Source organism: Halichoeres trimaculatus, unplaced genomic scaffold (assembly GCF_033239565.1).
Source record: "Halichoeres trimaculatus isolate MK-OKI-2021-1 unplaced genomic scaffold, fHalTri1.1 fHalTri1_scaffold_10, whole genome shotgun sequence".
In the NCBI taxonomy this organism is placed as follows: Eukaryota; Metazoa; Chordata; class Actinopteri; order Labriformes; family Labridae; genus Halichoeres; species Halichoeres trimaculatus.
This window is the reverse complement of record NW_027437187.1, coordinates 37,185,994-37,208,913: the sequence shown is the minus strand read 5'-3', so window position 1 is coordinate 37,208,913 and position 22,920 is coordinate 37,185,994. Positions and strand designations below refer to the sequence as shown.

The 22,920-nt window shown below is 39.2% G+C and overlaps 1 protein-coding gene across 1 annotated transcript; it reads right to left on the bottom strand.

Annotated features, from left to right (window-relative positions):
- Positions 1 to 1,566: 1,566 nt before the first annotated feature.
- Positions 1,567 to 11,876, bottom strand: LOC141796650 (GTPase IMAP family member 7-like). The gene is made up of 4 exons (XM_074677879.1): positions 11,811 to 11,876; positions 11,540 to 11,650; positions 7,881 to 8,630; positions 1,567 to 1,799 (listed from the first exon to the last, which is right to left on the bottom strand). The coding sequence occupies exons 1-4, from the start codon at positions 11,815 to 11,817 to the stop codon at positions 1,567 to 1,569; spliced, it is 1,101 nt and encodes a 366-aa protein (XP_074533980.1). The 5' UTR covers positions 11,818 to 11,876.
- Positions 11,877 to 22,920: the final 11,044 nt, after the last annotated feature.

The window sequence follows — 22,920 nt, the reverse complement described above, 5'->3', positions numbered from 1 at the left end:
ATAAACTGAAAAAGCTCCTCTGCTCACGTTAAATCCAGCAGGTGTCCCTGTCCTCACACTTGTTTCTCTAAATCATCAACAGCAGTTTAGAAAACGTGGCACGCACACACTCATACCCCACTTTAACCACCAACACGGCCACTGAGCAGCTCTCTGAGAGCGCTGATCAAATGAACCCATCCACAGAGAGTCTGGAGGTCGTTCCTGATCTCGTACTTTCAAGGATTCAATCTTCCAGGAGCAGACTGTCCTTCCTGACGCGCAGGCAGCTCAGATTGAGTCAGAGCGAGCTCTTCGCTTGCAGGTGTTGCAACTTTTTCTGACATTGAAGCATCTTGAACTCGCTTTGGATGAATTTTTCTTGTTGCACAAACGTTTTGGATTTTTGCGGCGCTGATACTCATCTCTCTGTTTTCCTGGATGATATTTGCGGCTTATTTTGGGATGATTTCACGCAGAGGAGCAGGAGGATTTCTATCACCGGATCAGGAAACAGGCTCAGATTTTCTGCTCTCCGTCGTGACGTCTTCTGGGACCTGGGATGTTCTGGATAAACTCTGAACTTTGTTTTCCTGATGAGGGGATTTATTTATTTGGATACTTGTTCTCTGATGTTTGTCTGCATGGAAACAGAAAACGGACGGACGTAGAGGATCAGTGAGGTGGTGACTTCAGCGCTAACTCAGTTAGCTGTTAGCTTATTAGCAGCAGTAGCCAAGCGTCTCATTAAACCAAAGATTCACCTGCTGTTGGATAATAACTCTCACTTTAAAAACATGTCGTTGTCTTCTCATTAAAGGCATTAAATGAACCGTACTCTAACATTTTTTAAATGTTTCTGTGGCATTAGTTCTGCTTTTGTGTGATTAAAGGACCAGTCCACCCAAATAAAACTGATTAAGTTAACAAAAGTGCATCTCTGTGCGTATATCTTTTGCTTTAAAACAGTGTTTTCTCCTGAAATTGATGAATCTTGGTAAAATTTTATATTCAATCAAGTCTAGATACTAAAAATAATTTAAAAAAAAACTTTCTTTAATTCCATTTTTTGGAGCGTGAAGGTGAAACCGAGGTGAATAAAATCAAAATGATCTGATGACACACATTTCGTTTTGTCCCATTTGGGTGGATTAGTCCTTTAATCAGCTGAGCATTGGTCAGTTTGCTGTGTGACAATAAAGACGACTTGATAAAGGAGTTGGAGGTGTTGGTGTTCCTGTGTGTGTCCAGCAGGTGGCGCCAGAGACACACACATATGATGGTGAAAGGCTGGAGATGGAGCTGGTTCAGGTTTAAAGACACTCAGGTGTGTTTCTTTCAGAGTCGTCGTACCTGTCAGAGTATGAAGGTGACGTGTCCGTCAGAGCACCAGAAACCTAATCCTGTACGAGCATGTCGTTTTATTTCTGCTGCCTCCTCTGGGACTAAAGAGATCACAGCTGTTTAACATTTCCCCTCAGAGATAACCTGCTCACCTCGTTTACAGTAAATCAGAGTTTCTCCGTCAGCTTTAAAAACTGCTCGTTTAACTGATTAATGAAGCAGCGCCTGCTTCACGCCGGCGTCTCAAGCCGTCCTGATTTCACACTTCACATGCGTCATTCTCACAATCACACGCACCCCCCCTCCCTCCTGCTCTGGTCGTCTATTTAAGTCGCTGCCTCTGCTCCTGCTGCTCTGAACCAGAGCTGTGCTTGAACTTCCAGCATCCAGACCAGCATCCAGACCAGCATCCAGACCAGCATCCACCTGCAGACTCCGGCCCAAGGAGGCAAAACCTCGGCTCACGTCTGAAAATGCTGCACACACATCAGTCTTCTTAAAGAGTGTAACATGTGACAGAGACACTAAATACCAATAAACCATCACATCAATCAGCTGATTAGAAGCACTGAAGTAAAACAGAATCACATGATCCGTAATCTAAAATTTAAAGGTGCAGTTTGTAGAAATCAGAATTTTAGGGACATGGAGCATTCAGATATAAAAACATCCCATCACTGAGGGTCTCTCAGCCTTTGCAGATCAAAGGAGATCCTGAAGGGGGCGTCATTGGTTTTGATCATCATGTTGAAAAAAAATAAATAAATAAATAAATAATAATAATAATAATAAAAATAATAATGATAATCATCATCATCATCTAAATAAATATAAATTAATCAACATTTGAAAAACAAAAAATTAAAAAACTAAAGTTAACATTTTTTTTGTTTTATTCTTTTAATTTTTGCATTTATTTAACTCAGAAAATTTAATTTTTTTTTAATTGCAACATTTTAAGATTTTAAAATTTGTAACATTTTGGAAATTTTTTTTGAATTTAATTTATATTAGCAGACTTATAAAAACTTATTAAACTATTTTTTTCCCAAATTCTTTAATTTTTTTCTGCACATTTTTCAAAATAAAAAAAAAGATAAAAACTAAGATATTACATATGATGACTATAAATTTACATTTCAGATTTTTTTTTTTACATTTTTCAAATTTCTTAAATTTAATTTGTATGAGCTAACTTATAAAAACTTATTTAACTTGTTTTTTTTCTTTTGAAAAATTTTTTTTTTCAAATCATTATTTTTTTTAAACAAATTCTTCAATTCTTCTTCAAATCTGAAATATTTGCAAATTTTTAAAAAGATAAAAACTAAGACATCACATGTATGACTATAAATTTTAATTTTTAAATATTTTTAACATTTTTCCAAATTTCTTAAATTTAATTTATATTTGCAAACTTAAAAAAACGTATCAAAATTATTTTATTTCTTTTGCAAATTTTATTTTTTCCCAAATCATTTTTGTTTTTTTATATATATATTCTTAAATACAACATTTTCGAAAATATTTGCAACTTTTTTAAAAAGATAAAAAACTAAGACATCACATGTACGACTATAAATTCAAAATTTTTAATATTTTTAACATTTTTTTGAATTTCTTAAATTAATTTAATTTAATTTAAATTATTTATGAAAACTCATTAAACTTTTTTATTTTATTTTTTCCAAATCCGTTATTAACTATTTATTATTTATTTTTTTATTTTTTTATTTACATATTTTTTAAATACAAAAATTTCTGAAATATTTGCAATTTATAAAAAAAAAAGAAAAGAAGAAGAAACTAAGACAAGAACGTCCAGTAGGGCACTGCCAGGAGATTTCAGACTGCGTGCAGCTACATATGGAGTTCAAAGCTCAAAATAATTGTGGGACAAGGCCATCTTGTACCTTACAAGGCATTAAAATAATCCTTAAAGCAACAGGCAGCCAGTGGATGTTGGCTAAATTTGGAGTGATGTTGATGGGCGTTGTTGTCTCAAAGCCAGAGAAACTACAGGCACAAAACTCTGTTCTTCTTCTTCTTCAACAGTAAAAACAACAACCGCCCCCTCTCTTCTTCTTCTCTGCCTTCCAGACAGGTTTTCATTTTTTCCTCAGGTAAATGTAAATGCAGTTCAAACTTTCTGATGAGTAATTTATTTTTCTAAAAATAAGACGGAAACACTTGGTTGGATTTCTCTTCTTGTGGTGCGAACGTGGAGAATCCGTCGACCTGAGGAGGCGCCGTGTTGACTCTGGGATTTAACACCTGATTAAACCCTGAGCGTCTCCTCCCTCAGTAACAGGAGCTTCCTGCGTCCTGTGAGGATTACAACCCGCTTCTCGGTCTCAGACCCAGAGACCGAGTCTGAACCAGGACTGAAGGATTCCTGCTCCTCTCTGGATCCTGCAGTGCATGCTGTTTTCTCCCATGAGCCTTTGCAGCCTGATTAGGCCGGCTGTACGTTGCTGAATTTTTTATGGGCGTACAAACACGCTGAACTCAATTACACCTACTAAAGGACGCTGCGGCGGCCGCCTGCTCGACATACGGGACGTGAAGCAGAAACAAGTTTTCTTTTAAGTTTAAAGCAGAGCTGCTTTGATACGTTATCTCCTTTCAAGTGTAAATTAAAACGGTGAAAAATGTCTTAAGTGGCCTCGGGGGTATTGTTTGAACACGGAGACAGAAATGGAAATGGCTGCGTCGTGTGGCTGCGTTGTGAGGCGAGGAGGTGTGAAAGTTCCTGTGAGTCTCTGTGATGAAGAATAGCTCCTGACGCTCAGAGCTGGATATTAACGCCACCAGATGATACAATACGATCTGCCACCAGGAAATTCATTCTCTGAAATGAAAGAGAAATCCAATTTCCCCTGTATACTCCTCATTTGAATATAAATCAAAGGCTGCTTCTCCTTCCTGTTGTGCCCACTCTAAATTGGAAACATGAAAGTAAAGTCTCCGCTCTCTTATCCCCGCCATCTTCCAGGCGCTTGTTTTTCTCCGATAAGAGGAGAAATTGAAGTTTCCAGACTTCACTTTGCTGAACTTTGAAAAACATTTTACATAATGATGATTCAGTTTAAATCAAAAGCTCACACAGCGCCTCGGCGTCTGTCTGAGCTGCTGTAGGGGAGCAAAGGATTGTGGGACGTAAAGGTTGATGTATTTCACAAACTATAAATCAACCTCTCGTTTCACAGAGTCCTGAGCGATGACATCAATAATCATCTGGTCAACGTTTACAAACTGTTTTTGAATGCCACAAATTACCGAGGCAGTGCGTTTTTGTTTTTGTTGAGCATCTCTTGTGTGCGTCTCCCACTTCTGTGTTTTTTCTTCTCCTGCTTCTGACGTTGCAGAGCTAGATACATGAGTCCAGCTCCCAAACACCACAGAAGAAGAAGGATACAGAGTCCGAGGCGTGGACGTATGGTGTGAAAACATGATTCATGAGCTGCAAACTTTTGAACTTAGCGATTGAGTCAAATGATTTAAAATATCGCAGAGTGTATTGAGGTGACTAGTGTGCCGCAGCTAGCTTAGCTTTCCCAAGAAAACGCTGATTCAGGATTTTCTGCTTGAAGTTTGACTGAAGACCTGAACACTCCAAGAAATGAACGTTACTCATTTCATTTCTATTCAATACATTCAACATGGTATACATCTTTTTTTTTTTTTTTACCAAGAACTATATACAAAGTAGCGTTAGCTTGATGCTAACATTTAAGGGACATTGCATTGATATCCTTGTATGTGCCACAAGGCTCCAAACAACAACCTAAACAGAATCTGTAACCACTTTGAGACACTAAATAGCCCATTTCAGCCAATAACATAAGACAAAACAGTGCATTAATATCAACATGAACAGTAACATGCAACTTTTATTTATTTTTATGTATTTACGTCCAGAGATATCAATATCCAGTGGCCAATTTCATATTTATTCCCTTGTAAACTCAATAAAATGTTTTTGAAAATTCACAGGAATAGACAAGGGGATAGAAAAAGGATCAAATTGATGAGGGCAGTAGTATCAATTGAATCTTATAAATACCCATCCCTACAATACGACACTATGGACTGGAGAGAAAGAAACAGATTTCATGTTCACAGTAAACTACTGTAAATTAGTCAGGTGATTGACTAGGCCATTCTAACAGATTGATTTTCTTTTTTTCAAACCATTTGAGAGTCAACTTTGCCGTGTGCTTTGGATGGTTGTCCTGCTGGAAGGTCCAGCCACGTCTCATCTTCATCATCCTGGTGGATGGCAGCAGATTCAGATCAAGAATTTCCCCATACATGGCTCCATTCATTGCTCCGTCAGTTATATGAAGTTTGCCAACACCATGAGATGAGAAACAACCCCATGCCATGATGCTTCCACCTCCAAACTTCACTGTTGGTGTCGTGTTTTTGGGCTGATGTGCAGAGCCATTTCTCCTCCAAACATGGTCTGTAGTATGACAGCCCAAAAGTTCAGTTTTGGTCTCATCTGACCAGACAACATTCTCCCAGTATTCTACAGGCTTGTCAAGATGCTGTTTAGCAAACTTTAAACCAGCTTCAACATGCCTTTTCTTGAGGAATGGAGTCTTGTGGGCTGAGCGTCCATAGAGGCCATGGTGGTGGAGTGCATTGCCTATTGTTTTCTCTGTAACAATTGTACCTTCTGCCTCCAAGTCTTTCTGGAGCACTTTCAGGGTGGTCCTTGGCTGGTTGAGTCCTCTTCTGACTATCTTTCTGACTCCCTGGTCAGAAATCTTCAAGGAGCTCCTGTGCGTGGCCTGTTGATGGTAAGGTGGTGCTTCTTCCACTTGTGAATAATGGCCCCAACGGTGCTGACTGGAATATTCAGGTGCTTTGATATAAGTCTGTAACCAGTTCCATTCTGATGCTGAGCAACAATCAGGTTGTGAATGTCTTCAGAGAGCTCTTTGCCTTTACCCATCATGAGGTGTGTGCTATTTAACTGTTTGGTGAAAAAAACACCTTTTTTATAGGACCATCAATTTGCTCTAGCCCAGCTGATGTTGGTTTGCACTGATTGGAAGTTCAAGTAATAATTACTGACAGATTTCAGGTGGTTTGGTGCATTTCCTGTCCAAAGTATACAGCCTTTCCATGGTGTGTTCAATACTTTTTTCTAGGGATGCATGATATTGGATTTTTGCCAATATCCGAGATGCCAATATATTGAAACCCCTTTTGGCCAATACTGATACTGATAAGTCTATCCTGTACTGGAATTTACATGTTACTCTTATTGTGACGGTCTTATTTGTTTAAGAAACACACATAAAACCAGACAAAAAACATTTGATTTTACCATAAATAAGAAATGCATTATTTTTTCAAACTCAAGACATTCAGTATTGACATACAGAAAAATAATTTCTTTAGATCACATGAACTTTAAATGTTCAATGCATTTTTAAACATAACCAAGTTGCATTTGATTATTTTAGAGCTACTGTAACAACCTGGTGACAGACACAGAGCTCTGCAGTGCAAATAAATGAAGTGCTACATTTTATTTAAGGAGCTTATTTTTCAGATGGAAAATAATAATAATCCTAACTGAATAGCACCTTATCGGCTGTGACTATCGGCAGAAATTTTCATATCTGCCGATACCGATAAACGTGTTTTTAAGCTTTTATCAGCCGATACCAATATTGTGGACCTGAACGTTGTGATTTATTTTCATGTGGATTATTTGAGTTAATACCAATGTCTGGGAGATATTTGGTTTGAATTGAAGCTTTGGAAATAAATGATGAGAAAGAAGTTGATGCGTTCAATACTTATTTTCCCCTCTGTATTTTCTAGTTAGCCTTGACAGTAGACAACACTTGATTGATTTAAATAACCTCTGAAGTGTTTGATCTGTTGTGTTCATGGCAATAGCACTGAAAACTTCATCATACATAGGATAGCTGGTCCAGCAGGAAGTGAAGTTTGAAGTTCAGTTAACAAGCTTTAACTTATCAAATAAGACAAACGATGATGACATCATCATCATCATCGGACACAAGATTCAACAAGAACAAACGAAATACTTTGTCGATAACAATATCTTTATTCAGCCAGCTAACACCAACAAGATATTTGAGACCGTTTTCTTTCATTCTTCACTTTAAAGTCTCTTCTTTGGTTTTAACATCAAACTGAAAATTAAACACGGGACGGGCCTATGTCATGATACTGTGTTTCTTTCTGTACTAACATAAATAAAGGCTTCTCTGATTTCTGGGCTTTGAAGTTTAATATTGATGCACATTTACATAAAACACATTTGTTCTATGCAGGAATATAATACAAGCACATGTTTTATTCTTTGCTGATAGATGTATAAGTAGAAAGTGGAAACAGAAAGAACGATTAATAATCTCTGTGCACTTAAATCAGTCATCTTTGAGTCATGTAATTTCCTGCAACTGCGATCACTGCAGCTCTTAATGCAGTTACATTTCCTATTCGACGTTCTACCAGAGCTACTACCAGCAACATTACTGCACCAAGGAAAACCGCCAACAACATACGTGTTGGCACACCTGAGAGTACAGTACGAAGCTCTCCCTGAACAACGTCTATGTCAATTGTCCTGACGATTTCTGTTGGCAAGTTTCTTGAAACTTCTGAAATGATTTCCCTCACTCTGGTCATCATTCTCTCCACTGCCTGCAGCATCTTGTTGGTGTAGTAGCCACCGTTGTTGTCTTCTATCATCTTGTCAATTGTCTTGAGCAGCTGCTCTACCTGGAACTTGTTGCTCCTGTATTCATCGTTTGTCTCTTCATTCCAATATTTGCTGTCGATGACGTGACAGCGGCCTCCGCACTTCTTCACCACATCACTCAGACTCGTATCACCAACAAAATCTTCAATTGTCTGCCCTTTTTGGAGTTGATCACCATGAGTGAAGACAACTGTTGCATATTTGAAGGCTTCTTTAGAAAAGAGTGCTTGAATTTCATTGATGACAGCCTTCTCGTGTTCACCAAACTTCTCAACCTTCAGCAAAATGAGAAAAGCATGAGGTCCAGGAGCGCACAGTGTCATACACTTTATTATCTCAGGCTTCAGATCTTCAGGTGTTTCTGTGTCAAATAAACCAGGAGTGTCAACCAAAGTGAAACATCTCCCATTGACAGATCTGGTTTCTGCTTGACATTTCCTTGTCTCAGATTCAGAGGTGTGGCCAGCCGTGAACAGTGTCCTCCCAAATATGGTGTTAACCAGGCTGCTTTTCCCTGATCCAGTTTTCCCCAGGATGACTATTCTCTTTGGCTCTGAAGGAAAAACAAAATGGCCCGTCATTGAACTGAACATGGTTTCATGTATCTGAAGACACAAATAAGCTCATGTCATGACATGAATCCATGAGCTACTGGCAAAGTTTGATAGGAACAATCATGAAATGTATGTAAGTTAAGGCAAATTAACTCCTGATTTAAATCATGTAATAGCAGGGTACACTGTGCACGCTGCTATGGTGTCATGTTATTACGTAACTGATGCAGCTATTGGCAAGGGTAAGGGTTTTCACATCAAAGTCTTCTTTGTAAGACTAAGGGTTCCTGCAGGAACCATTTCAATAGAGAGGACCCTTTTTGGAATAAGGGGTTCTTTAAGGGCTGCTGAAAACTGTTGTTAGAAGATCCTCACCCTCAAGTATTCAAATGTTTAGCCATGTTTCATTTATATTTTAGTTGTGCGGATGTATCTGGACAACATTTCAAAGGACAGCAGAGACTCATATCTATGGGGCTCACCCCTCACTCAGGGTTACAAAGATGGATGGTTCACAGATGGCAACCATCATCTCTAACCCTTAAAGGGATAGTTCAGTTTTTTTAAAGTGGGGTTGTATGAGCTCTATGTGACCACTAAGGACATTAGATACAGTAGAAAGTTGTCTCCTCTCCCTCAGTAAGACACAAACTGTAATCGATGGTGACGAGGAAATAGACGCTAACAGGGAGAGACCGTACCAAATTCAAAGGCTATTTTCTCTGCCTACAAGAACTAAAATCAAAAAGTAATACCACAGTTTAAGAGTACGCTGCATAAAATATTTTTTAAGTGCATTAAGTCTTCGGAAATATAAACATTTATCTGGACCTAACTAACTCATGTATCCTTCCGCGCAGCGCTAGTGCGCTCCGTCCCCCCTCCTCCTTTCAGCTGTAGGGAATGTAAACAAGCTATGCTTCGGGTGCCGGTTGTAGCCTCGTGTAAGTTTGATCAAGTATCGTAATTCTTTTGTTTGTACTCTAAGGATTGTGAGGCAGCGTAGGAAATTCAAAATGAGTGACTATGACAGCGACGATGAAGTTTCATTCACTTTGAAACCAAAAGGATACCTGTATGAACCGGAGCACACAGAAGAAGAGCTGCTACAGATGGAGACTGAAAGGAATACAGAGGAAACATCCACAGACACTGGACATCGAGATGCTGAGTGTTACTGCTGCCACGACTGTTGTTGTTGTTGTTGTTGTTGTTGTTACAGGACACTCCAGAATTTAAAAGAGCAGGGAAATCTGTGCGATGAGTTATACAGACGGCTTGAGAGCCAGCAGTGTCCTCAGACAAATCCTGAAGAGTTTCTGTGACCAAGTTCCACTCGTGACAGCAGTAACACTCAGCATCCGTGGGCATTGAGTCACAGCTCAGTACTGAGTATTTCAGACACTATCTCGATGTCCAGTGTCCGTGGATGTTTCCTCTGTATTCCTTTCAGTCTCCATCTGTAGCAGCTCCTCTTCTGTATGCTCCGGTTCATACAGGTATCCTTTTGGTTCCAAAGTGAATGAAACTTCATCGTCGCTGTCATAGTCACTCATTTTGAATTTCCTACGCTGCCTCACAATCCTTAGAGTAAAAACAAAAGAATTACGATACTTGATCAAACTTACACGAGGCTACAACCAGCGCTCGAAGCATAGCTTGTTTACATTCCCTACAGCTGAAAGGAGGAGGGGGGACGGAGCGCACTAGCGCTGCGCGGAAGGACACATGAGTTAGTTAGGTCCAGATAAATGTTGATATTTCCGAAGACTTAATGCACTTAAAAAATATTTTATGTATCGTACTCTTAAACTGTGGTATTACTTTTTGATTTTAGTTCTTGTAGGCAGAGAAAATAGCCTTTGAATTTGGTACGGTCTGTCCCTGTTAGCGTCTATTTCCTCGTCACCATCGATTACAGTCTGTGTCTTACTGAGGGAGAGGAGACAACTTTCTACTGTATCTAATGTCCTTAGTGGTCACATAGAGCTCATACAACCCCACTTTAAAAAAACTGAACTATCCCTTTAATGTTGGGTTCTAGATGAAACCCTCAAAAAGGGTGGGTTGTCTTAAAAATTTTCACACCAAAAAACATCCTAGATGACACCACAGGATAAATATAAATGGGGCAATACAAAAGGTAACAAGCTGCTTAAGGTTTATTCAGAAAGCTAGATTTAAAAAACTGGATGACAAGACCAGAGATTCTTCCTGCTACAGCTTTGAAACTAAACATGGTGTTGAACACAGAAACAAGTTATTTTTTGTTCAGTGTTTTAGCCCAGTATTCTGTGAAGCAGTGACCACGTTTAAAGCTTTGTACGTCCATGGTTACGTGACAGTGGTGTTTTGATACAAGCTCCAAAACAGTGTTTGTGATCACTCCAAAGTCTCTTTATCATTTGTCCATCACTACCTGAGATTCAGTTAAAATAACTACAACAACAAAAGACTGGGTGTGTGCCTTACATTACTTTGTGCTTTGATGTGAACTGTGACTCACTGCTAATGCAAACAAACCCAGGATAGTTATAGTTGCAACGTTGCAAAAGTAAATTATAGCAAAACAAAAAAACCTGTAAATAGTAATATAATAATACTACTGATAATATAATGTGATGTAATGTTTAACGGCTCAGTGAGAAGTGGTTAAAGGAGACAGGCAGGGCTGACCCACTTTGTCACACAGCTGAATGAAACAAGCCAAGGCATATCATAAAGTGAAATAAAATACATGGTGACGGCCAACACCCCCCAAACCCTGGACAGAACTTCATGGCATAAAACAACAATGAGAATAAAGATGATAAACAGTCCTAATAAAATGCTATTCAAGCCCCACCACCAAACAAAAAGCACACAAACATGGCGACAGCAGGCAAAGACCAAACAGGTGCATCCTCACCTGTAAGCTCCTCGCCTGACGCTGCCATGCCAGAATTACTTCTGGACGACTGAGGCTCAGCGGTAGAGTCGTGGCCTCTCAATTGGGAGGTTGAGGGTTCAATCCCAGCTCCTGCAGGCACATGGGAAAGTTTAACTGACCATGACTTATGTCTTAACCTTTGCAACAAAACCAATCATTGCTAGCTTATCCAAAACAACATCTTCGTCAGCAGTCACTGTGAAACGCTAAAACACTGGAGAAACATTCATTCAGAAAGGCTCTAACTTACCGTCCATTTGTGTGAAGTGACTGTGAAACACTGATCAGTCGGACTGAGAGGAATCTGTGAACTTGGTTCCTGCTTCACCTTTATGTTTGGCTCCAAGAACCAGTTTATCATGCCTGATGCAGAAGCCCCACCTAACATCAAAATGTCAAAAAACATTTCTGGCCTCCTCCCTGTTTATTTTTAGTCCTCTGAACGACAGTAAACAGTTTGAGAGATTCCCGGAAAGACTCTGCTTTACAGTCAGAGACTATCACACACCAGTAGTCCACCGTGGCCAACGAGTAAGGAGATGCTACAGTCGAACCCAAAACTGTACAGACTCCTGGCAAAGTTTGACCAGAGATTTTTTTTCGTGTTCCAAACCACTGATTCAAGCCACCATCACTGAAATGAAACTCATTCGTCCCCCAGTATGGTAAATTAATGTTTTAGAGGTTTAAAAAAAAACCTTCAGGGTAGGGGCCATTTGTTGGATACTCTGGATTTACAGTTCATAGTTACAAGTATTTTAAACCAGCACTGAGTTTAATCAACTATCACAGCTACATTTTGAGCTTCATATACAACACGCATGTTGTAAGGATTAACCAGGCTCGTTCAGGTTTAAGGAACCAGGAAGAAATGAAAGAGACAGCTTATGTTGGTTTGCACTAATTGGAAGTTCAAGTAATAATCACTGACAGATTTCAGGTGGTATGGTGCATTTCCTGTCCAAAGTATTCAGCCTTTCCATGGTGTGTTCTATACTTTTTTCCTGTGTTATCGTACTTAATTCACCATAATCATTATTTATGGACCTGAACGTTGTGATTTCTTTTCATGTGTGGATTATTGGAGTTAATACCAATGTCTGGGAGAAATTTGGTTTGAATTGAAGCTTTGGAAATAAATGTGATGAGAAAGAAGTTGAGGCATTTAATACTTATTTTCCCCACTGTAAATAATACATAAATAGCCATAAAGGGGTCTAAAAATGCTGTTGAACTTTTCCTGTAGTCAGAGTTTTTCCACTCTCTCATGTTTCCGTGCGTTGGACCTGGTCCCTCTTCCTCAGACCGGCTCAGACCATCACTCTCAGCTCTGCTGTGGCAGTAAGTAGCTGCAGGAAAGCCGGGGACGTCCCTCAGATGATTGCCTGTATCGACTGTATTGACTTTCATCCTGTAAAATTACCCAGCTCTGCTTTTTTATGAGACGCCCTGTCAGCGTACAGTGATGGATACCTGCTGGACCCGCCCCCCTGAGAGCTGGGGCCAAACATTACACCTCTGACCGCACACATGAATCCACCTCAGACCAGATCTGTCAGGACGCGTCTCATAAAGCTCTTTGTTGCTTCTCTGAGCGGCGGCGTGTTCAAGGACGACGAGCAGAGACGGTGTGTCCTTCGTCTTTAACCTCTGCCTCAGAGATGTAAAGATGCTGCAGCCGCCGAGTCTGAATCAGAGACAGGAACGTTGAAATGGCGTTAATAGTCGTGTTTTGCATGCGTCATGACGCAAAAGCACAGTGAAAATTTAACATTTAGCCTCTAAACGTGGGTTTTTGAGAGACGGGGACATTTATGGTGAAGTCTGAGGCAGTTTGGAGCCAATATGTCTGAGGGACCCTCAGTTAATGCTTTATGGCGAGGCGTCAGACTTTGATGGTTTAAGCAGCAAGTGTTCCTGGAGGAGTCAGTCCAAGTTTGACCATTAGAAAAAGCTGAAAAAGCTAAAAAAAAATAAATAAATAACAGATTCTTGCCAATCTTTAAAATCAGACGACTACCTGAGTTAGAGTATGGCTCTTAAGCCTCGTTTCCACCAAGCGGTCCGGTACGGATCAGTCCAGTTTGGTACAGGTTGGATCAGTAAAGCCTGATCCTGTTTGTGTTTCCACAGCCAACCGTGTCCTCCTTGGTAGGCGACGTGTAAGCGAAAAGAAAACGCAACACAGTAAACAAAGAGCAGCAATGAAGACATCCAGCAATTAACTTTCCACCAATCAGCAGACTGCAGTGTTTCTGGCTCCACCTTCTGGGATCGGTTTAGTCTGACACCCCAACAGACGAAGACCAAAAAGTGGGACGGTACTGGTTGGTAATTTGGGATGAGTCAAAGTAAACGCCACAATGTGTGCCGTACCAAGATGAACGGAACTGAACCACTTGGTGGAAACAGGGCTTGTGAGAAAATACTTCATTTATCCCTGAGGGGAAATTCAGGAGGAGTCACAGCAGCAATCAAGAAAAAAAAGTAAGAAAGTGTATAGAAAGTGTAAAAAGGTCCATAAGAAAATAGATGCTGACAGCTTGTCCATCATTGTCCAGTCAGCCAGCCTCCACCTCCACAGGGTCCAGGACTGAGCTTCTTCAGCAGTCTGTTCAGTCTCTGTCTCCTGGATCCTGTCTGCTCACAGCAGGTGAAGCTCTTCACATGTGGCCTTGGTGTCTGCTGTTAGCTCTGTTAGCCATGTCTGTGAATAGCATGATGCTACTCTGCCCTCTGGTATTCCCTCTGTTGCTGGGTTAGCACAGCTAGCTCGTCCATCTTATTGGAGATAGATCTTACGTTCCCAATAACGATGGATGGAAGGACAGGTCCATGTCGTCACTTCTTAGCTCACACCTGAGAACCAGCACGTCTTCCTCCAAAATTTTTCAAATCAAATAAAGACATTTCAAAAATTTGCAAAAATTCCAGAAATTTTACAGTGTCAAAAATTTCCCAAAATGTCATAAATTTGAAAAAAAAAAATACAAAATTTTAGTTTCAAAAATGTGCAAAATTTAAAAAATAAATCAAATGTAAATATTTGCAAATTAAAAAAAAATTGCGATTTGCAAATATTCTAAAAATTTTGAAAAATTGCAAAAGCTTCCAATTTTTTTCTAAATTTGAAAAAAAAAAAAAAACTTGCAAAAATTTCCTCACCTCCTTCTCCTTACCTTATGGGAAGACATCAAGCCATGCACCAGTTAGCACTGACATGCTACAGGCTGCTAACAGCTGATTTCACATGTAAACAATGCAGCCATGGTTACATGTAGGATCATCCAGACAAACACAGGAGAAAAAGTAGTAAAAATATCACTGAAGACAAAAACAGTTTGGTGTCTATGAGCAACAAATGAGCCATACAAAGCAAAGATCCACTCCAAATTCAAAAAATGACAAAAAGAGACGAAAAAATTACAAGAAACGAACAAAGACGAGAGAGCTACTGCAACAGGCAGCTACTTGGGCAGCACATAGCAACGAAAAAAAAAACAAACAAAACAAAAAGACAATAAATTAAGACATTTCAAAACTTTGCAAAAAGTCCAGAAATTTTGAGATGTCAAAAATTTCCCAAAATGTCACAAATTTGAAAAAAATTACAAAATTTTAGTTTCAAAAATGTGCAACATTTAAAAAATAAATCAAATTTAAATATTTGTAAATTTTCCAGAAAGTCAAAACATTTGAGATTTGCAAAAAATTCTAAAAATTTGCTAAAAATTCTAAAATTTGCAAAAGCTTCCAATTTTTTTTTTCTAAATTTGAAAAAATAATTCCTCTCCTCACCTTGTGGGAAGACATCTGGCCTTGCACCAGTTAGCACTGGCATGCTACAGGCTGCTAACAGCTGAGTTCACATGTAAACAATGCAGCCATGGTTACATGTAGGATCTCCAGACAAACACAGGAGCAGAAATAGTAAAAATATCACTGAAAAACTATATGAAAGCTAAGGTTGCAGACCCCTGATGTGGACAGATCCAGATTTAGCTGGAGTTTGAGCATCTTTCACTTTCTGATTTAGACTCTCAGGCCACTCTACTCTAAACTGGATCTGTTTGAGGGTCAGAAGCTGTGAAACATGTGCCCTTGAGTATGGCACTCTGCCCCCAGCTGCTCCAGCAGAGCAGCCAACAGCACCTGGTCATTAGAGGCACGTTAGGGTAAATGAATGTGTCACCCAATCATCAGAGTAAATGGGAATGAGTGTGGACCTGCCTGTGTACACTCAGGATGAGCCTCAGTGATAGAAGAAGAAACAAACTGAAGGATACGGGCGTTTTAATCTGAGATGACTCTGAAACGTTGCTGAAGCTGCCTTTGATCAGACGTGGGCCGGTGAGAGACTCAGATGGTGATTCAGAGCCAGCGGGGCCGCTGCCATGAGATGTGAGTGACAGCATCATGTCTCATCTGCGACAGCCTGTAGCCAAACAAACAGCAGCTCATTACAGCGTCAGCGCCGACCGCCTGCTGTGATGGGGAGAGGTGACATTGGCTCATAATGTGGGCGAGGAGGGGAGAGGGCCGCGCCGACTCATAAATCGCTGGATGTTTCTTTTCGTCTCAGCGGTCACGGCGTCGAACCGATGGTACTTGAACTTTGGATGCACCGGCTTCCCAGAATACGAGGGCGTCGATCTCATGAGGAGCTGCAGCCCAGATATTTGGGTTGTTGGAACAACATTCATGACATGGAGGGACAGAAATAGGAGCTTGTAATCACTGAGACGGAGCTGAGTGTGTGTGTGTGTGTGTGTGTGAATCCACGTGTGAAGAGCAGTCATCAACATTTCCAGACATTTCATCCATCCATCGCTCCAGTTTCAACCCACAACCTCAGAATAATCCAGACTCCAGGTGCTGAATGTGACACTAATAAACCACCTTTTTTTCATAAATTATGTTTGGAAAAATAAGAATAAATACCGTATATATCAATGACTGTCAAAGCAAGATGTTCAAATAGAGTCTCTAAACCCAAGATCTGCAACCTTTACCTTCATAGGAGCCATTTTTCCTCAGCTCACCTGGATTAAAGTCATTCAGGAGACACAAAATCTACTTTATCTTCACAATAAAAACAAAAAAGTGGAAAATATTAAACATAGTAAAAATCATGTAAATAATTATCTAAATGAGAAGTTTTTTGTGTTGAAAAAATTGTATGTCTTAGTTTTTCTTTTTTTTTTAATAGATAAGAAAATATGTCATAAAAGAGAAAAATGTACAAAATGTATTAATTTTAATAAGTTGCATAATTGTTTTGTACAAAATTGGTAATGTGACATATTAGTTCTTTATTTGTTTTTTTTAAAAAAGAAAAATTGTAATATCATCTATTTCATGAATTTACAAACTATGTTCATGAAATTTTAATAAATTGCTTATTTATGCTTTTTTTTAAAATAAAAAATAAAAAACAAAAAAAAAATTGAAAATAAAAAAATTGAATTGAAAATGTGCAAAAAATTTTTTAGAAATTGGAAATTTTAAACATTTCCCAAAATAACACAAATTTGCAAAAAAATAATAATTATAAAAAATATTATCATTATTATTATTATAAAAAAAATAAAAGAAAATAATAATAACAATTTAAAAAATGTGCTAAACTTAAAAAAAAAAAAATAATTAAAAATACTTCCAAAAAATTGAATTTTTTTTTTACAAATTTTAAACTTGTACAAATTTGTTAAATTTGCAAAAATTGCAAAATCTCAAAAAAAAAAAAAAAATTACTGCCACACATACGGACTGGAGCATTCATATTATTATTTTATCGTTCTTTTATGAATGTTTGTCCAGAACAAATGTTGTTGTTTCTGAGCTTCAGTGAAGGCATCAGGAAGGCTTTTTACATGATGTTTGATCTAAAAACACTAAAACGCAGTGAAAAACAAATCTGCTTTTACACGAAAATGCTGAGGAACTAAAAACACTGTAGTTAGCATGCCAAGCCTGTAGGTGGCGATATGACTGTCCTGTCCAGAAGCAGCTTTTGGTAGATCTCCTCTGAAGTAGAGTTGGGCTGATCATCTGGTGTGTTGGTGAATGCTTAGAGCAGAAGTGGAGCAACAGATTCACATTTATAAAAACATCCTCCTCGATGTTTACCAAAGCTGTTGGAAAGTAATGTTTGTCACAGTGTAAACAGGAAGTGGTGAAATCATAAACACCAGATGTGCTGTAACCCTGGATTAATTTTGTAGATGTGAAAAATGTTGACGTGTTAAAACAAGAAGCGTAACCTTTTACTGTCCAGATGTAAAAACTCTTGTTCCTGGTTTCTGACCAATCAGAATCCAGTATTTAACCCAGCCAGGTGAGAACCCTGGGTGTTGTTGGGTTGAACATTTTGTTACATAAGTGTGTTGGATTTATCCCCTCACCCCTCGTCCCCCTCTGCTCAGGTGGTACGGAGCGCGCTCAGGCCTCCACGCTCCGATTACACACCTGGAAATCTGCAGCGAGCAGCGAGCGCTGAAGGCTCCTCTCTCCAAACGGCCTTTTTATGTGAAGACAAAATGTTTCATCCATTATTCATGGAGGAGGAAACCCGGCGAGACAGGAGCCACGTCCATCACGGCTCTGTTATGTCGGACTCATTCAGATGAGTGAGTCAAAGTGGCCTCTGGGATCCCGCGCTCTCTCCGCTTAGTGTTACTGATTGTAGGACATTTCCATCCACGTCCCCCGGCCCTCCTGTTCCCTCCACCGCTGGTTGCTAATGTGGCTTTTTGTTTACTTCTTCTCAGCTCGTCTGGAGGCTTTAAACGAGAGAATACATGAACATATTCATTAGAGAGACACAGAGAGGAAACACAATCATCTTTACGAGTAGAAACGGAAACACTTGGTTTGTCAGAGAATATCACAGCTTTAAATGTTTGTCTGTTGGAGAAACACTGAGGGTTGTCTTTAATGATGACAGTGAACAGCACATTGTTGGTTACGGTTTCGTTTAAGAGCGAACACTTGTAGTGTTTCTCCCGTAACAAAAACAAGTAGGAGGAATTCGTTATTCGCTGCTTTTCATATGCAAATGTAAACTTCTCCCCTACGAGTACGCCCTCCTCTTCAGCCTCCACTCAGCGCGATGCTCCAGCTTTGTGTACGAGTGTGTGCACACTCCAGTGCTGGAAAAAAACCCACCTCATAGCATCCTATATCAATTATGTGGAGTGGTCTCTTCGCCCTGATTACCGGAGGAGAGGCTGAGCCAAACGCTTTGTTTGCGGAGCGCTGTGGGCAGATGAGTTGGTGTGTCGGTGAAAAGGCTGCAGAGAGCCTCCAGGTCTGTTCAGAGCTGAGCTCTGTGAAGGTGTCAGTCCCAGACTGTGGACTACAACCAGAACAGATTCACCTTCTCCTCCACACCACTTCATCCACAGCTTCTGTTTCAGCTTAGCTTCTCTGCTAATGTTTTTACCAATCAACACTACAAATCATGATTAAAGAGGGGTATTGTGCTTTTTTCAAAGTCATTATTCTGTCCCTCTGGTGCTCCTGTAGTATATTGACATGATTTACCGCTCCTGTAAATCCGTATTTTTCTCCCTCTGGTGTTTCAAAAAAAACCTTATTTCAGCCTCTTCCACTTTAGTTTAGCGGCTGTCCCTTTAAGGCTCCCCATTTGCAAATATTTCAAAAAAAGAGAAACATTTGTAATGTCATAAATTTCATTAACTTGTAAAATTAATGAACTTTCAATTCATTGTAAGATTTTTCAAAAATTATAGTTTTAAAAATTTGAAAAATGTCAAATTAAAAAAAAAAATTAAAAATTTTGAAATTTCAAATGTTTTCCAAAATCTCATTAATTTACAAAAAAATTACAAAATTTCATTTTCAAAAATAAAATAAAGTAAAATTCACAAAATTTAAAGACATTAATAGAATTTGAATACTTGCAAAATTTGCAGACATAAAAAAAATGAGATTTGCAAATAGAAATCTAAAAAATTAGCAAAAAAAAAAACTCTTAAAATGTGGAAAATCTAAAAAAAAACTTTTTTTCTAAATTTGAAAAAAAAGTCAGAAATCCAAAAATTAAAGTTAAAAATCTCAAATAAAAAAAGAAATGTCTAAATTTTGAAAAAATTCCTGAAATTTTGAAATTACAAAATTTTACCAAATCTCTTAAATTTCCAAAAAATACAAAATTCCTATTAAAAAAATTTACAAATTTGCAAAATTCAAAGAAATAAATCAGTTTAAATATTTTCCAAAATTTGCAGGAATTTTCAAAAATAAGATTTGCAAAAACAAATCTAAAAATTTGCAAAAAATCCTACAAATTTGCAAACTCTTCAAAAAAAATGTCTAAATTTGAAAAAATAAAGTAAAAAAAAAGCTTGCAAAAATGTTTTTAAAAAATGAAAGTTATTTGCAAGAGGTTAATTATATTTAGGTAAAAAAAAAATGTTAACATATGATTTTAGCTCGGGGCAGACCTTGGTATTTCAGGCCTGCCCCTTTAATGTTTCATGAACCAGTAAGGAGATCCTCATGTGATCCTCATCAAGATCTGGTGCAATTTCCAAAAAATCTGCAAGATTTCTCCACTCAGAGTTTTATGTTTACCTATCAGTATCTTGATCAGCTTTATAGAGGCTAAGAATCCTAAATCGTTTATTTTCAGCATCACAACACCAAAAACTGAGTCTACATCGCTGAATCTGACTGGGAGCTGATCAAAGCTCTTTTTTCCAGAGAAAAAGTTTGAGATTGTCATATTTGCCAAAAGGTCTTCCCATAGCTCTGGCCTCTAGAGAGCTGGCCAATCAGAGAGGAGAGGTTTGTCTAGAAGGAGCCTTGAAAGTAGGGTCTGCAGGAGTTTTCATTACTTATTAGTAAACACAACTTTCAAACTAGGCTCCTCCTCTTTGGCTCAGTGCCAGCGGCAGCCCACACCCTCAGCCTTAGACTGTGACTACTTGAACACACTCTAGCCCAGCAACCACATGTAGCATCATGTTTCTATATGGGAGAGACTGGAGAGCTGTGCACCTGACTTGGCATGTTAGCACAAGCTAATCACGAGTTAGCAGAAAGCTAACTTGCGTCGCTCTTCGTCCTGTGCTGCTCTCCAAGTGCCTGAAAGCGAGTGAAAGTTGCGCCAAGCTTCACCCTCCTTCAGGTGTTCCTTGTCCTTCCTCCGTGCTACGTATGCCATCGTAGCCGCTCTGATTAGCTTCTTCCACTCGCATCAACATCCAGGCAGAGGAGGGGGCTGAGGCAGACACAGACACTGACACACAGAGACAGCAGCTAAAACAGGCTAAAGAGAAAGTTTTCTTCTTTAACTCTGAGAAACGTGCTCAGCTTCATGGTGGTACATGTTATGGACGGTTGAGCACCTCCGTCTTGGTCGGCGTTGGGTGAGATGTCGTGTAACTGGCGAAAAAGAGCTAAAAATACCTCGGCTGCAGATGGAATGATGCTAATGTAGAATAATGCAGAAGAGCAAAGATGTGCGGGTGTGTGCAGACGTGATGAGTCTATTTCCATCAGTAAGCAGTTGGAGTTTATCTTCTCTGCACATTATGAGGAAAGCCTCGAACGAATGAGTCACTCCTCAAAGACAAAGCTGGTGCTCTGCTCAGGAAACATGATCTCTTTCTATTTGACGAAGGTTATTACATCGCCATCAAGTCTGACTCAGGCGTCAGATGCTGTGGAGGAGAAGCAAGAAGGATGCTTCACAAACATTTCTCAACTTTCTGCTGACTGGTTTTCATTTTTCTCTGTCGGGGCGGCTGATTGATGGAAATGTGAAGGAAATGAAACGACGGATGGAGGAAGGTGGAGTCAGAAAAAGCTCAGGCTCTTCAGCTGCTGGTTCAGTGTTGTAATGTTGTCATCCTTTATTGATATGAGCGTGCTGCCCTCCAGCTCCACGCCCTGATTTCTTTGGTTTTAATGTGTACTTTATATCATGACTCCATCTCCTCGGCCTTCAGTTTTCACACCGTCCCAGCTGTAACTGTTGAAACCAGATGCTCATTAAGTAAATGAAACGAGGTCAGCGTTTCCACAGGGTCTCAGGTTGTGTCCTTGTCAGATTTTTAAATCACACATTTCTTCCAGCCTCTTTTTTTACAGCCTCAGGTTGATTTCTGTGCTGCGGTTTCTCTGACACTCGTCATCAAACAGCTACAGGATACTCGTTAATGAAGGTTTAGCTGCTGTTTGGGGCCTGAGAGCGGAGACGTGTCCGGACTGTTGTGACTGAGTCATGCAGGGAAGGGAAACTCCTTTATTCCACGTTTGTTCGAAGTCATTGTGTTATAGGGATGTGTCGGCGGTGTTTTTGTGCAGGAATGTTGGAAATAAATGGTATTTTTACTGCGTTGTATGAAGCTCTATTTCATTTTCCTCAGCTCACCTGGATTAAAGTCATTCAGGAGCCACAAAATCTACTTTATCTTCACTATAAAGAGAAAAAAATTGACAAAATTCTACTCATAAAAAAGACAAAAAGAGTGGATACATTTTTTGAACATACTAAAAATCTAGTGAATAATTATCTAAACAAAGATTTTTTGTGTGTTTATAAAGTTGTACATATGATATCTTAGCTTTAGGGATGTCTCCATCAGCATTTTTTGCCCCTGATCCTGATTATTTAATATTGAGTATCGGACGGTACCGAGTCCCGATCAGATTTTTGGGTTTGGAGATAAACTTCACTGAAGAAGTGTAGAGTGGAGGAGAACAGTTCTTTTTGTTTTATGTGTTAACAATACTAAATTGTATATATTAAAAAAAATTACAGTTAAAGCTCATTCAGTCTATTTAACTTAGTCCAGCTAATTTTGATGTGAAAACCCTCTGGATCCCAAACCCGTCGGCGGGATCGAAATTCCACTTATAAACAAGCCATTTGTCCAATCCTAAAACTGGAAACACTTGAGTAATCGTCGGATTCTCAAATTTCCGAGGGTACCTGAATGTATCACATACGAAGCTGGACATATGTCTCAACATGACGCATGAGGCGGGAGAATTTCATCAACATCGCTTTGAATTTCAAGTCTTCTAAGAAGAATTGCAGAAAATGACCGGTTTGCTCACAAAATTTAGTTGAAAAAAAAAACTACGCTTCTTAAGGCTTTCAGCAAACCCTGAATGTTGGACAACTTTTAGCATGTGATATAGAACGCTAAAATCAGAGGCTGCCCTGAACGCAACTCACGATGACGGTGAGAGACTTCAACCGTACGCCAACGGGAGTATCTCATGTTTTTCCCCTTTCATCGAAATATTTATTTTGCTACGAACTGGATTATGACTTTAACTGACCTGAACCATCCATGGTAAGGGATTAATCTGTGTGCTGAGGC

Excerpts from the sequence above, each read along its gene's own strand:
- LOC141796650 (XM_074677879.1), bottom strand. Across the intron at positions 8,631-11,539 it reads GTCAGGCGAGGAGCTTACAG|AGCCAAAGAGAATAGTCATC; the intron begins GTGAGGATGCAC and ends TTTTTCCTTCAG. Across the intron at positions 1,800-7,880 it reads ACTCTCAGGTGTGCCAACAC|CATTTTCAGACGTGAGCCGA; the intron begins GTATGTTGTTGG and ends ATGTGTGTGCAG.